This window comes from Lontra canadensis, unplaced genomic scaffold, assembly GCF_010015895.1.
Source record: "Lontra canadensis isolate GAN:19392208 unplaced genomic scaffold, GSC_riverotter_1.0 scaffold110, whole genome shotgun sequence".
In the NCBI taxonomy this organism is placed as follows: domain Eukaryota; kingdom Metazoa; phylum Chordata; class Mammalia; order Carnivora; family Mustelidae; genus Lontra; species Lontra canadensis.
This window is the reverse complement of record NW_022631104.1, coordinates 2248146-2262403: the sequence shown is the minus strand read 5'-3', so window position 1 is coordinate 2262403 and position 14258 is coordinate 2248146. Positions and strand designations below refer to the sequence as shown.

The window sequence follows — 14258 nt, the reverse complement described above, 5'->3', positions numbered from 1 at the left end:
CCTGGTCCCGCCCCAAGCAACTGCCAATGCCCGCCACCCATAGACGACAGACGACACTTAAGTTGTATAAATCTTCTTTAATTGAGAAAGCATGGAGTGGAGACCCTGTCCTGTGGGAGCAGCCAGGAGATGGGTTGATCCTGAGCGGGGGTCTGTGCGGGCCAGGGGAGTATGTACCCCTCTTGCAACAAGCGAGAAATAGAGCCTCTCCCTTTAGGGTCTCCCCGGGTCCCCTAGTTCACTGGTGGGCTCCTGATATTTTTCAGGCCTGCCCCTAGCTCTCCACGCTTTTCAGAAAAATCTAGTCAGGCCCTTTTTGGGTACCTAAAACTTAGCTGAAGTTATAAGCTGTAAGGTAAAGCAAGTTCTATTAAGTCAGAAGCTCCGGGGTTATGTGAGGTCTCAGAGCCCAAGGGGCCCTCACCGTCCTTGGCCTGACTTGTAGGGGAGAGGGGCAGAACTTATTGCTGAATTGGGGTCCTGCACTGGGGAGCAACGCTGTGTCCTGTTTGTTCTTTTCATTCTAGACTCATTACCTTAGAGACCTCAGCTTTAAAGGGGATCTGGAAGGAATTCCTGCTGAGGTAGCTAAGTGTTCACGTGCCCCCAACCCAGGCACAGCCAAAATAATGCCACGGTTTTGGCCCCTTGGCCATCCCAGCTTCCCTGCTATGAGCAAAGATTCCTTCCCAAACTCCTCTGCCCTTCCTCAGACTCCGTTTCCCTGGAAGGACCCCAGCTGAGCTGCCCGAGCTGGAAACGGCATGTAAAAATAAGGTTAGCGTTCTATAGGAAGAATCGGATTTTAAGAAAGTCTAGGAAAAAACAGAAGTGTTTCTTGATTCATCAACAAAGTTCTTGGTGAATCAGAGCTGGGTTCTTTCCGGAGCTCACCTGTGATAGGCGTTACTAGAGAAGGTAGGAGGGTGGGTCTCTATGAGCACTAATATGGCTGTATAGGACCCAGTTCCATGCTGGAGGGAAGGGCTGAGAATCGTGGTCTATGTCCTAGAGCTGAGATTCAGAAGGACGTATGGCTCCATGTGCATCTAGAACCCCATGCTCTAGAATTGGGTGTCTTTGGGATAAGAAAGTTAAAACTGGTGATCTGAGACTGGTCCTAGTTCAGGCCAAGGCCAGCAGCTGGACAGGGCTCAAATCTAGCCTCCCTCTACCTGGAAACCAGGGGTCCATCTGGGTCAAGGACAGAAGCCTGCTGGATCCAGAGCAGAGCCTGGCAGCATGCCAGCATTCCAGCACAGAGCCTTAGTGCAAAAAGGGCCCTGGCCAGGGTGCCCGGTGCTCCAGAACCCGTCCAGAACAAGGCAGGAGGTGGAGTCGGGCAAAAAGGAAACTGATCCTGAGCTCTCATGGACCTATAAATCTATGGCTCAGTGGCAATGAAGAGGGCATAGGGCTCCAGGAACTGACTGAGCCCAGGGTGCTGTTCTCTCGGCTTTGGATCCCCCCTTGGGCCTTCTTGGGAAAAGGCTTTGAGGGGCTGTGTGGAAGGAAAGAAGTGATCACCCAGGACCATTATCAGAATCCCCCTCCTGAACTCCTCCCAGGAGCTGGAAGCCTGGGGTCAGGGATGGTGGGGAGTCACAGCCAGCCCCTCGGCTCCCTTAGGATAGAGCACCCGCTGGGACTTGGCTGCTCAGGGCATGAGTATGGCGGCAGGGGTTGGGGCAGGGCCGGGAGCAGGGCTAGGGGACAGGCTGTGAGAGTGGCCGGCTCCGTGCAAGGGCAGGGAGCCTCCAGTCCACGGACTACATTTCAGGGGGCAGGAGGACTGGAAGGGGAGGTCTCAGGGACACTGTGGAGAGAAGGCTCCCGGTACATGGCCACTGTGAAGGGGAGAGAGAGGAGCAGGAAGGAGAATTAGGCCCGGAGAGACCTAGAAGGAATCAGAGCTCTGAAAGGGTGCCCTTCCCCAACACTCATCCTCTGGGAACCCCAGCCCACAGGAGGAGGGCTCCCCAACCCCCCAAAGGCCAAAGCCTTCCTGGCTTGACTTGGCATAACAGGTGTCCTCCTGGATACTTGCAGGCCCTGATTGGCATGTCACTCAATGTCCACATCAAGGCCAGTACCCTCCCGTGTGGCCCAGCTTTTCTGCAGTCCCTACTCACCCTCCAGGAGCTTGGGCACAAAGTGGGCAGCTGCCTTGGTTTTCTTGACTCGATTTCCCTTCATGACTCGGCCCTCCTTGTCCAGGCCCAGGTACCAGGCCCGGCCAGAGCGGCGCTGGCGGTAGAGCGCGGAGGCATACAGAACGTAGTAGTTCTCGAAGACGCATTCCTTAAAGCGACACTCAGCTGTGAAATGTGGCTGAGGAGACAGAGACCCAGAAAGGCCCACAAAGAGACAAAAAAAGACGTATCACTGGACAGAAAGGGGCCTTGGGAAGACCAAGAGCCAGGATAGAATCCATACATTTGGGGCTGGGAGGGCCCACTTCTCACTCCATGCAGACACTGGGAGAAAGGGAGGGTGAGGGGGAGTCTGGTCGCCACCTAGATTTGGGGGGCAGGGGGCTGGAATAAAAGGAAACTAGATAGGGGGGCAAACCCCAGGCCACTCATCCTCGCCATCTCACCGAGCTGTACAGCAGCCCCTCCGCGTTCATGGCCATGTAGTGACCCAGCTTGGCACTCTGGATGGTGACCACACGGAGCCCCACAGGGATCAGGTTGAAGTGGGCTGGGGGTCGGGAGAGGGGGGCATCAGTGCTGGGGGCCTCAGACCCGCAGCCCACCTCCCCCGCCCCCAGCCCAGTTCCACCGCTTCCCTTGGGGGCCAAAGAGCCAGACAGAAAACAACGGCACCGGAAGTGGGAATAGGATGGTTCCCCTCCTGTCCCCGCGTTCTCCCTTCCCACCCAGCCGCTGGCCTCCCCTCTCACTTAAAGAGCTGGTGTCCTCTGGGGTCCCCTGAATGCTCCCATCAGGATTCGCCTGGAGGTAGAAACCTTGGCGGCAGAACAGTTTGGTGACGATGCCTTTGAGCTGAGGCTCTGGAGGGAGAAAGAGAGAGAGAGAGAGAGAGACATTCATCTTCGAAAATGACATCTCTGTTCCCAGAACCATTCCTCCACTTGGCGGGATGGGAGGAAAGAAAGAGGGGAGAATGCACGGGGAGGTCGAGGGTCCCAGGGCCCCAGCTCTCTGATCCTCCAAGCAGGATCTCTCCCACCTCTCTCTGACTCTGGAGGAAGACCCGGTGTGGGTCCCTTCTGCTTCCTCTAACCCCCAGCTTTCTGGCTTAATTTATTGAAATTTATTTAAATGGCTTAATTCCTACTCTACAGCTCCACCAGAAGTGGGGGAGGGGAGATGAGGGAAGAGGAAGGGGGGAGCCATCAGAAGGCAGAGGACGGAGGGAGGCAGGCAGGACTGCAGAAGGGCCAGTGTTTGTGACTGTGGGGCGGTGGCGAGGTGACCACAGGGTAGGGGCGCCCCCTCAGGAGTGGGGGTGGGACTGGGCCCGACGCTGACTCAGCACCTGCTGCTGCGGCTGCCGCTCGCTTGGCGCGGGCCTTGCCTTGGCCCAGCGCCGGCCTGTCTGACACTGACCCATCTGTCTGTCTGTCTGTCTGTCAGTCCGCGGGCTCGCGGGGGCCGGCCCTCCCTGAGGCCCAGCCTCTCCCCTGCAGCCAGGTAACCCGCCTGAGGTGGGGGACATTCGGTACCAAACCCTAGGAAATGGGGGAAGGGGGCCGGGGAGCTGGCCAGCCGGGCGGAGTCACGTGGGGGCCGGGTCCCACAGAGGGTGGGCTGCGGACCGTACCACTACGGAGGGCCGGCGGCGGGGGGAGGAGGGCACGAGGGGGTTGCCCCTGGGGGAGCTGGGAGCAGGCGGGAGCGGGCCCAGAGGGACTCCTGCCAGTCGTGCCTGGACGGGGACCACGCGCCAACCCTCGCCACTCTCCCGCCCGGTCGCTTGCTCTAGGCCGACTTCCCCGTACCCCCTCGGAGGTGGTACGACCCCCCCCCAGTCTCCGCGCGGGTCTCTCACCCCGTACAGGTTCTGAGTTCCTCGCGGCAGAGGGTCCCCCCAAGCATGGGGGAATCAATTTCGGAACCGCGTAGAGGGTAATGGGGGGTGGCCGGCGCCCCTCTCGAGGCGCAGGTCACCGAGGAGGGCGCACAGAGGGGCGGGCCGGCGAGGTAGTTGCAGGGACACCAGGGGGAGAGCTGGCGCCGAGCCAGGGAGGCTCGGCCAGCAGGAACGGAGCCAAGGCGTGGAGGAGCGGGAGAACCGGGGCGGGGGCGGGGCTGCCAGAGCTGCAGAAACCCTCGGGGTGACCCAGGCGTCCGGAACCCCCAGGCCCCTCCGCCTGGCATTGAAAGAATCGCGAGAGCCGGCACGTAGGCGGTGGACGGTGGGGGTGGGGACTCCTGCGTTGCGGGGCGGGGGGGAGGCGGCGAGCGGGAGCCGCGAGGCTTGGGAGCGCCAGACCTAGCCCCCAAGCCTTCCCCTTGCCCTCGACAGCAAGGAGACTCCGGGTTATGGGCAAAAGAGAAGGGAAACTGAGGCATCGTCTGGCAGAGACTCTGTGGTCCTGGCCCACCCCCTTCCACTTTCGGGGAACCCCCCTCAGTCGGGCCCCATCCTTCGGAGTCCCTGGCCTCAACCTCCCGGGCGGAGAGACCCCAGGCCGGGAGACCCCGCTCCAGCCACTCACCAAGGCCGCGGTCCGGCCGCGAGGGCCGCCCCCCGCACAGTCGCACCTTGGACAGCAGGATGAGGAGCTGCTTCTGGCAAAGGGACTTGGTGCCGCGGGGACACACGCGCCGCTGCGCCGACACGGGCCGGCTGCCCCCGGGCTCGCGGACCTCCCGCTTCTGCCGGATCAGGCTACTGGCCAGAGCCGCCATGGCGCCCCGGGAGGAGACACCCCCAAACTGGCAGGGGCCCGGAGCGCTCTGGGCTCCTCAAGAGAAGCCCGCTCACCAGGGCATCCTCTCGACTCTGGGGTCCCAACTCACCGCCTCACCCTCGGGACCTGAGGATAAGCCCCAGACCCCCCAACCCCCAGCCGCCAGCTCCCACCCTGGGGCCCAGTGCTAGCTCTACTGGCCCCAGCACCCTGTGTATCTGTTGACCCCACCCTCGACTTTTGTCCCCTACTGGAAACTACCCTGTTCTTCACTGTCCCTGTCCCCACTTCCCTTAGGCCAAAGTCAAGACCCTCAAAATTTGCAAGATGTGGTTCCAATAGTCCCAGGCACCTTTCTACCCTATTTTGGGGACCCGCACTCCTCCCAAATCCACTCTTGTAACCTAAAGGGTACCGGTCATTAGCATTGATATATTAGCTCAACCCCATCCCTGCTGGGGCACTGCCAATGTCAGGGAGGAACTCAACCTTGGTGTCTTTGCCACCCTCTAAGTGGAAAGGATCCCCCACTTTTTTCAATGAAGTCCCCCAAAACTGTCTGGGAAAACCCAGGCTGTCCCCATTCAGCGATTAGGGGTTCCCAGACCCTGTCTCTGGGCCATACCTTTTTTTCACCAAGTCACCTCCATTTCTAGTGGTACATGGTTCCAGCTGCTGTGCCCCTTTCCTCACCTTGTCACCCTCCACCCCTTTTGAAGTCACCTCCAAATCCGCCCTTCCTAGGGCTTGTCTGGAGGGCTTCTGTCACCTCGAGATAAGGAGCATCCGATCTTTTGTTTTTTTTTGTTCTTTTTCCCCTGGTTGCCCCTTAATTTCCTCGGGGACAGCTGGTGCTGTTTAGATCCCACGCCCTCCAATCCAATCAGCCCCCCAAGAGGAGTGCACCCACGTTATCACCGGTTCCCAACTGTGAACAGGCCCCCTACAAGTCAGAGTGCATCAGGGCTTTCTGCGACAGGGCTTCTCGTCTTCCCTGGGACAGCCTACAGCACCCCTCTTCCTTCCCCGACGCCCCTCAACCTGTCCTGTCTTGTTGATCCGGCGACGGGTGGCGCTGGCTCCGGTTCCAGGCTCCTCCCTCCCTGTCCCTCGCCAGCGGAGCTTCCCCCCACGCCGGGCTAGGCGCCCCGGACCCCGGGAAGGAGGATGGGTATCTCCGCAGAGCGCCCTGGTCCGGCGAAGTCAGAGCACCGGGCCGGGCGGCTGGACCAAGCAGAGCGGCGGCGGAGGCGGCAGCAGCGGCAGCGGCAGTGGGGAGCTGAAGCGGCGGCGGCGGCGACAGCAGCTCCCCCTCCTCGGAGAGCCGGCCCGGGGGCGGGGCAGGGGGCGGAGACGCCGGGAAAGAGGGGGGGTGCAGCCGGGCGGGCGGAACCCCGGGGTTCCTTGGAGGCAGGGAGTGAGGACGGTCTTAGAGGCAGGCGGAGCCGAGGCAAGGCCGCACGTCTTGGGGTTCAGAGGAGGAGAGACAAGGAGGTGATTGCACTGAACAGAACCTTGGATGGGAGGAGAGGTTGAGCTTAAGATGGATGGAATGGCGGACGCTGGGAGAGTGGAAAAAGGGACCCTACTGCCCGGCCTGGGAGGGCAGAACTGAATGAGGGAAGTGGGGTCTAACTGCAGAGGGGAGGGGCGGTGGTGAGATCCAGCCCGGGGGGCAACCTGGCCTGCCTTCTTAATCTCTCCGATTTTGTGCGAGCCAAACCGGTCAGTCCCTGGTCTCCACACCTTCCTGCTGCGTTTTGTCAGCAAAAATGCAGCCCCACTCCTTCCCTACTGACTCCCAAAAGACCATAAAAATTAGGAAGATGGTGGCCGGAGGATGCGCCGAGCTGGGAGGGGTGCTGGCCACAGATCTGGGGAGTAAAGGGGGCAGAAATGGGACGACCGGTGCCAGGGACGGGGCAGGAGAATGGGGAGGAACCCGCGAGGCCTTCTCGGCGGTGCTCTTCCGACCCAGGACGCTCAAGTGTGTCTCCTCGGCGATGGGCTAGCAGCCCCCGCCACATCACCCTGGCCAACCGTAGCACCTTTCCACGCGGGTAGGAACAGCGTCTTTAATGGGCCCCGCCTCCCACTCCAGCTAAGCCGCCCCCCTTGCGTGCAGCCTTCGCCTCCTCCACCGTGGCGCGCAGGGCCTGGGCTGGGTCCCCGCGGAGCCGGGCCAACGCCCCGAGCAGCGCAGCGGCGCCATCCCCCGCGCGGAGCTTCTGGCCGCTCAGAAAATAGTGGGGCAGCGTCCCGGCCTCGAGTACGCGGCCCAGTTCATCCAGCAGCCCGAGGCAGCAGGCGCCCGCGTTCTCGGGCCGCGCGAGATAGAGCGCGGGTAGCCGCTCGCACGCCCAGTAGAGCAGCGTCCGCAAGAGGTAGGGCGCCGCGGCCCGGGTCCCGGCCACCAGCGGGCGCAGCAGCGCCTGGGCCGCCGCGTGCGCTTGCAGCAGCGGAGCGGGTATGCGCGCCTTGAGCGCCAGCTCCTGGCGGGCGAAGCAGAGCTGCCAGCCGGAGGCGCCCGGCCCCTCGGTGTGGCCGCCGGGCACCAAGTAGAAGGATGACGACTCGGGGGTCAGCGGGCCGGCCCACGAGTGGCTCCGAGCACCCTCGGGCCAGCCGGCCACAGACACCACGGGAATCAGGTCGAAGAGCAGGACGCGGCGCGGCGGCCCCGGCGTGGCCAGGAGGACGGTGGTGAACCCCGCGTGGCGGGCGGCGTGGACCAAGCGTGGGGCACCCGGGACCGGGAACAGGGACTCAGCCACCGCGGCCAGTGAAGCAAAGAACCATGTAGCCACCTGGATGGAGCAAAGTGTGGGCCAAGCCTCCCAGTCCTCCAACGGTGGTGGGACTGGGCTGAGGACGGCTGCTTTCCTGAGGTCACCATTCAGGTTTTTCAGTGGGGTGGAAAAGCCGTGATCGATTCTGTCTTGCTCAGGCGGCTTGGGCCTGGAAACGTTACTAGAGGGTTTTTCCAAAGACACATTTGGCTCAGGTTCAGTGACATAACCGTGCTGGTCCATGGATGTTTGGGGGCCCTCGGGACCTCCTTCACTTTCGCTTCGGCGGATGGAGTCACGTCCTCGTGGGACTGGAGGTCCTAGGCAATCCCGCCAAGCCTCCCGGATCGAGGTTCCGCGGACCTGCTCTGGGAGGCACAGCCACGCGGAACAGGACTCCGCATCCAGTTGGAGCTCCTGCCCAGTGCCGTCTAGCGAAAACACGGGCACTAAGAGTGTAAAGCCGGCGTCGTAATGAGGTCCCCGGATGTAAGGACCTAGGGGTGCAGGTCCCAGATCCAGGGAGCCCTCGCGAATCCCACCACGAAGCAGCAAGAGCTCTGCTTGGGGAGGAAACCGGGGGTCCCGACGGTGAATGAGACCTACGGGAAGAGACGGGTTCGGGAGGGCACGGCCCAAAGCCCGGGCGGGGTGGGGCGGGGCTCAAGGTTGCTAGTGGCCGCAGGCGGGGAAAGTGACTTACCCAGCAACGAGAAGACGAAGTCCCTGGCCCGGAGGAGGTCGGGTCCCGGCTTGGGCGCGTCACTCCAGCTCTCCTGCACACCTAGCTCCTGGATCAGCTGCGTTAGTTCCTGCAGCTGCGCCCCGGAGCAGAAGTCGATGTCGGTGAGCGGCCGGGCTGGGGCTGGGGGCGGCGGGCCCCACCAGGGCGCACTCCCCCAGACCGCCGAAGCCATGTGGCTCAGCCGTTTGGGGCGAGGGAAAACACGGACGGGAGGACGCTTAGACGGGCCGCTCCTCTGCGGCCAAAAAGTCGCCCGCGTTCTTCTCTCCTCCTGAGGCCGCCGGAGTGCCCCAGGCACAGTTCGTCAAAGGGTCTGTAGCTGAAGGGCTCTAAATTTAGTCTTGAAACCGAACAAATAAATACCTCCAACGCCGTTGCCCTTTTCTCAAATGCTGGTCCCCGCCCCCATGGAACGGCTCACCTGACTCAGCAGGTAAAAGGTAGCTGTTGGGCCCTCCGACGGGATATTGATAGTCGCCGCCGCCGCCCCTGGTCCGCCTCCCCTTACCTCTCTTTCGGAAACCGCTTGTGATCTGCGGCTGCCCTCTTAGGGATAGCTGCAAGGGGTGGGCAGGCAGCGGACAGAAGGAGTCAACAGGTAGCTTCTTCCTGGAGCCCGAGGCCACGCCCCCAAGCTGGGGCCACGCCCCCTTCTGGAGGCCATCCGGGCAGTTCCGGCCCGGCCCGGCCCCGCCTCCTGCCGGAGATCAGTCGCGCTCCGCGCTGCTGAGCTCTCGCGCTGTGCTGGGGGTTGTAGTTTGTCTCCCGAGCTGCCGGGGCGCTGAGGCCACGCCCCTGCAACCTTTCCTGTTCCGCTGAAGTAGTGCCTGATGGAAGTTGTAGTTTCTGTGGAGATCAACTCCTGTGACTTTCAAGCCCAGGTCAGGCCCACGCGAACACTCCGTGGGGTTGGAACAGGATGGCTCCGAAGAGCAAATAATAAAGGGGGACATACCCTAGGGGTCTGGGGGGCAACAGGGGCCCCCGCATCTCTTGTGGAAGTAGAGGAGTCTGGGTCACTTAGATCTAGGAGGGGTCGTCCACGCAATCATAACTTCATTTGAGAGACGAGACTGCAGCCTATAAAGGCTGCACATGGTAGGGCGCGGCCAGAGAGGTGTTGGAGAGGGGCTCCCAGCTGGGTGCCAAGGCATCCCTTCCGGGTCAGTGTCAGGCAAGCACACACAAGTGGTGACCCAGGAAAAAACATCTGGCTCAGGGAAGGGACATAGGTATTGGCGATGCCCACCTCGGACCCATGAGTGCTGGCGGGGAACACACCTCGGGGTTGGCCAGCTCACGTGCCCACACATAAGTGTTATCAGGACTGAAAATCAAGTCCGGAGGAAAATCCCAGCGCGGCTGGGGCGGGGCAGGGCAGTGGAACGCTCTCAGGAGGAAATCACCTTCAGCGACCACGGCCACCAGAGATACAGCTCTAGCCCAGGATGAGTCTGGGACCCAGAATGAGAAGACAGAACTACAGGGAACCAGGGACAGGCCGGCAGACCAGACCAGTCCACCACCAGACCAGGACTTCTGACATTCCCTTTGCACCCCTCCCTGGAAGGACTATGTCCAAGGTGAGGTCGGCCCACGTCCACAGCAAAGAGCTGCGTAGGAGGGGACTCTCAGAATCGAGCTTGATTTGGGAAGCCCCGATCTCAGGGGTTCCGAGTCCCTGACAAAGAAATCTCTTCGCCCTCAGCAACCTTGAGGCCCAAAACACAGCCCAGAACGGGGGAGGCGGGTTTCCATATACCTGGTTGTGACCCGAGAGACCAGATGGGGGAAGACTGAAGGCTAGGCTCTTTCTCACAGTCTGGGGGGCAATTGGGTATAGGGTGTCTCTACTCCTTCCCTCCTCCCCAGAGGGTGGCCTCTCAGTCACACTGAAAACGACTAAGTTCTCTGGGTTCTGTGCAAGCTTTGAAGATGCTGAGTTTGAGTGACAAGGGAAAGGAAAGTTTCTGTAAACTGTAAAGCATTGCTATCCGACAGGTTTTTCTGTGACAGTGGAAAGGTTCTAAATCTGTGCCATCCAATACAGTAGCCACACATGGCTACCGGGCACTTAATTGTAGGTAATGAGACTGAGGAATGGAATTTTAATTTTTTTTTTTTTAAGTAGGCTCCGTGCATGCCCATCGTGGGGCTTGAACTCCCAACCCTGAGATCAAGAGTCACGTGTTCTACCGACTGAGCCAGCCAGGCGCCCCTAAATTTTAATTTTAATTAATTTACGTTTTAACAGCCATATTTGGCTCATGACCACTGTATTGGACGAGGCAGCTCTGGGCCTTGGGGATCGGGGGTTCCGCCACACAGGGATGCAGGAGAAACAGGGGCAGTGATAGAGTAGCAGCCCTCATCGGGCCCCATGGGGGGCCACAGCGTCAGGAACAGGGCTAGGGCAGGATGTCCCCAAACAACCACACAATCGTTCTCTTGCCTCTTTATTCCTGATGCACCTTTGCCCCCTCTTTCTCCAAGGTTCTCATCACACTCTGATATCCCCACTCCTTGGTGGTCTCCGGGGGGTTGCTGCATGCCTCTTGGCGACTGCGTCTGGGAGACAGAGCTTCACACTTGTCCCTGCCCACCCCAAACTGTCTCTGGCGGGCATCGAAGACCACATGCCCGACTCGGGTGCCTGACCCAGGGCAGTAGGGCTTCCAGTTGACTTTGGGAGGCATAGACATCTGGCGATAGCTCTGGGAGGCTGAAGGCACCGGATCCACGGGACGGTATGCCCAGTCTTGGCCACCTGCTCGCCGGGAGGATGGCTGCAGCTCAATTAGCAAAGGAACCTCTGAGAAGGTTTGCAGATCATTGTAGATCACCGCCGGGGGCTTGGGCGAGCTGGAGTTCTGACTAGGTGGGACAGGCAGCCACGGAAGGCTCTGTTGTGGGTCCTCCTTCTGGGGAGCCTGCTCAGATGCACGTAACTTTGGGCACAGTGAGGACTTTGGGGTCTGAGGCAGGCCCAAGACTTGTTCTGAGTCGGTACTTAGAGCAAGGCCTGGGTTCTTGGGGTGGTTGGGATGTGAGATAAGGGGTGAATCCTTGTGGAGGCTGGATTCTCTAATAAGGCTTTGAGTCTTGGGGAGGACATGGTCTTGTGTAAAGGCTGGGCCCTTATGGGGGCCAGGATCTTGATTAATTCCTGGGTACTGGTGGAAGTTAGGGTCTTGGTTATATTCTTGGCTCCTGTAAATTCCAACGTCTTGTGTCCGGCCACATCTCCTTTCGACGTCAATGGCTTGTGTCAGGCCTGGATTCTTGTAGTCTCCGGAGTCTTGGGTAAGTCCTGAGCCCTTATGGAGACCAGGGGTTTGGATCAAGCCTGAGCACCTGTTGACTTCAGAGTCTTGATATGGTCTCTTCTGTGGGCAAGGATCTTGGGGAAGGCCTAGACTCCTGGAGACTTCCAGCTCACGAGCATGACCTGTGCTCTTGTAAATTGCAGAATCTTGAGAGGGTCCTGCACTATTACGGAGGCCTGTTGTCTGGGAGAGATCTTGCCTTTTATGGTGTATAGTCTCTTGGTTTTGTTCTAGATTCCTATAGACGCCAGAGTTTTGCATAAAGCCTGAACTCCTCTGAGTGTCAGAAGTTTGGGGAAATGGTATGTCCTTGTGGAGGTTACAAGGTTGGGTGAGACATGGGCTTCTAAAGATACCTGCATTTTGAGTAGGATCTAGGCTCTTTTGGGGGCCAGAATCTTGGGTAATGACCAGATTCTTGTGAAGTCCAGAATCTTGAGAAGGGCTCAGACTCTTGCAGAGAGAAGGGTCTAGAGTAGGGCCTGGGGGCTTGTTTAGGCCTGGATCTTCAGCAAGGCCTGGGTTCCTGGGAACTCTCAAGTCCTTTGAAAGGCTTGAAGTCCTTTGGAGGCCAGAATCTTGGTTGAGGCCCAGACTCCCCTGAAGTTTAGGGGGCTGGGGTGGAATTGGGGGTTGGAAAGTCTCGGAGAAGTGCGGAGGGATGGGGAACTGGGAAGAGGAGACGGACTGAGAAGATTTGGAGGTCGGGGGAAAGGTGGGGGGTCGCACTGAGGCGGAGAGCTGCTGGTGGTTGGAGGCTTGATGAGGGACAAAGGATCTGGGGGACATAAGAGGCAGAGAAAGAGTGCATGGGGGAGGGATGGTGCTCACTGAGCTCTGGGTAGTGGTCAGAGAATGAAAGCAACACTGAGAAGGTGTGGCCTCCTTGGAGTAGACAAGGAATTTGGGGTAGACCGGAGTCTGAGAGTCTGTGCGTCTCCTCTCCGAACTGCAGGGATGGAAGCTGAAATAAGGGAAGGTCTTGGGCTGTAAGAACTTGTCTTTGGCATCATTCGAGATCTTCCATTCCACATTCCCCAACTCCAGGTAGCCCAGGACGGAGCCTGTGGAGGGCTTGGCACTGTCCCTGTTGGGTTGCTTCGTTGTTGGCTCCACTGTACCAAAGCTGTCCAGACCCTGCCCCTCTTGGGGCCTGCGGAGGGTGCCCACGTCCTTTCTGGAATACCCAGAGGGCGGAGGGGGGCACATATGGTGCACGCTCTGCTTCACCCTGCGGGCATCGTAGACCACGTGGCCAGTGGAGAGGGCTTGGCCAAAGGCAGTCAGGGTAGAAGGAATAGGAGTTAGGATGGGGGTACGGGTGGTGACAGAGACCGGAGTGGGGACAGGAGTGGTCGCCAGGGTCATGACCAGAGCTGAGCCAGGCGCTGAGACAGAGATTGGGCCAGGGGCTGGGGGAGGGGCTGGAACAAGGGTAGTTGGGGGAGGGGCTGGGGCAGAGGCGGGAGAGGGCACCAGGGGGTGAGGTGCATGGGTGTGGGTTAGAGGATCAGGGGCTGGAGTGCAGGCTAGGCTGTGGGCTATTATGCGCTCAGGGGTGTGACCCAGGGGATGGGCTGGGGGTTGCTCAGGGTTCTGGGCCTGGGCAGGAGTGGGCTGAGTGTGCTCAGGGGTAAAGCCTGGGGGGTAGGTATGGGCCTGGACTGTGGTGTGCTCAGGGCCATGGACCAGGGCTGGGGTGTGTTCAGCAGCATGGGCTTGGGGGGTGATGTGCTCAGGGGTGAGGGCTACGGAGTAGGTATGGGCCTGAAGGAAGTGGTACTCGGGGGCTTGGGCTGGGGAATGGATCTGGGACTGAGGCAGGTTATACTCAAGGGTATGAGCTGGGGAGCAGGTGTGGGCCTGGGGGGTGGTGTGCTCGGGGGCATGGGCTGAGGAGGAAGTATGGGCCTGGGGGGTGGTGTGCTCAGGGGTGTGAGTTGGGAAGGAGGTCTGGGCCTGGTGGGTATGGTCAGGGGCATGGGCTAGGGAGGAGGAGTGGGCCCCAGGGGTGGTATGGTCAGGGGTGTGGGCCGGGAAGGAGGTCTGGGCCTGGGGGGTGTTGTGTTCAGAGGCATGGGCTAAGGAGGAGGCGTGGGCCCTGGGGCTGGTGTGCTCAGGGGCATGGACTGGGAAGGAAGTGTGGGCCTGGGGGGTGGTGTGCTCAGGAGTGTGAGTTGGGAAGGAGGTCTGGGCCCTGGGGGTGGTGTGCTCGGGTCCATGGGCTGGGAAGGTCTGGGCCTGGGGGGTGTTGTGCTCTGGGGCATGGGCTGAGGAGGCGGCACGGGTTCTGGGGGTTGTGTGCTCGGGGGTGTGAGTTGGGAAGGAGGTCTGGGCCCTAGGGGTGGTGTGCTCAAGTCCACGGGCTTGGAGGGTCTGGGCCTGGGGGCTGGTGTGCTCGGGGCCATGGGCTAAGGAGGAGGCACGGGCCCTGGGGGTGGTGTGCTCAGGGGTGTGGACTGGGAAGGAGGTCTGGGCCCTGGGGGTGGTGTGCTCAGGTCCATGGGTTTGGAGGG

General features: G+C 60.5%; 3 protein-coding genes across 3 annotated transcripts in view; all 3 read right to left on the bottom strand.

Annotated features, from left to right (window-relative positions):
- Positions 1-60: 60 nt before the first annotated feature.
- FGF11 (fibroblast growth factor 11) lies at positions 61-5679 on the bottom strand. Its single transcript, XM_032839862.1, has 5 exons — positions 4688-5679; positions 2906-3016; positions 2600-2703; positions 2133-2331; positions 61-1847 (listed from the first exon to the last, which is right to left on the bottom strand). Exons 1-5 carry the CDS (start codon positions 4878-4880, stop codon positions 1777-1779), a joined length of 678 nt encoding a protein of 225 aa, XP_032695753.1. The 5' UTR covers positions 4881-5679; the 3' UTR covers positions 61-1776.
- A 1259-nt stretch (positions 5680-6938) lies between these two features.
- TMEM102 (transmembrane protein 102) lies at positions 6939-9032 on the bottom strand. Its single transcript, XM_032839861.1, has 2 exons — positions 8375-9032; positions 6939-8273 (listed from the first exon to the last, which is right to left on the bottom strand). Exons 1-2 carry the CDS (start codon positions 8586-8588, stop codon positions 6958-6960), a joined length of 1530 nt encoding a protein of 509 aa, XP_032695752.1. The 5' UTR covers positions 8589-9032; the 3' UTR covers positions 6939-6957.
- Positions 9033-10857: 1825 nt separating this feature from the next.
- SPEM3 (SPEM family member 3) overlaps positions 10858-14258 on the bottom strand; it is a 4557-nt gene continuing 1156 nt past the window's right edge. Inside the window, exons 3-4 of the mRNA XM_032839896.1 lie at positions 14167-14258; positions 10858-14073 (exon numbers count right to left, since the gene is read on the bottom strand). The exon at positions 14167-14258 is cut by the window's right edge and continues 654 nt beyond it. Coding sequence (XP_032695787.1) covers positions 10873-14073; positions 14167-14258 — 3293 coding nt within the window. The 3' untranslated portion in view covers positions 10858-10872. The remainder of the gene's footprint in view (positions 14074-14166) is intronic.

Excerpts from the sequence above, each read along its gene's own strand:
- FGF11 (XM_032839862.1), bottom strand. The coding sequence starts at position 4,880 with ATGGCGGCTCTGGCCAGTAGCCTGATCCGGCAGAAGCGGGAGGTCCGC. Across the intron at positions 3,017-4,687 it reads GCGGCCGGACCGCGGCCTTG|AGCCTCAGCTCAAAGGCATC; the intron begins GTGAGTGGCTGG and ends TTCTCCCTCCAG. Across the intron at positions 1,848-2,132 it reads TGTGCCCAAGCTCCTGGAGG|TGGCCATGTACCGGGAGCCT; the intron begins GTGAGTAGGGAC and ends TCCCCTTCACAG.
- TMEM102 (XM_032839861.1), bottom strand. The coding sequence starts at position 8,588 with ATGGCTTCGGCGGTCTGGGGGAGTGCGCCCTGGTGGGGCCCGCCGCCC. Across the intron at positions 8,274-8,374 it reads CTTCGTCTTCTCGTTGCTGG|GTCTCATTCACCGTCGGGAC; the intron begins GTAAGTCACTTT and ends CTCTTCCCGTAG.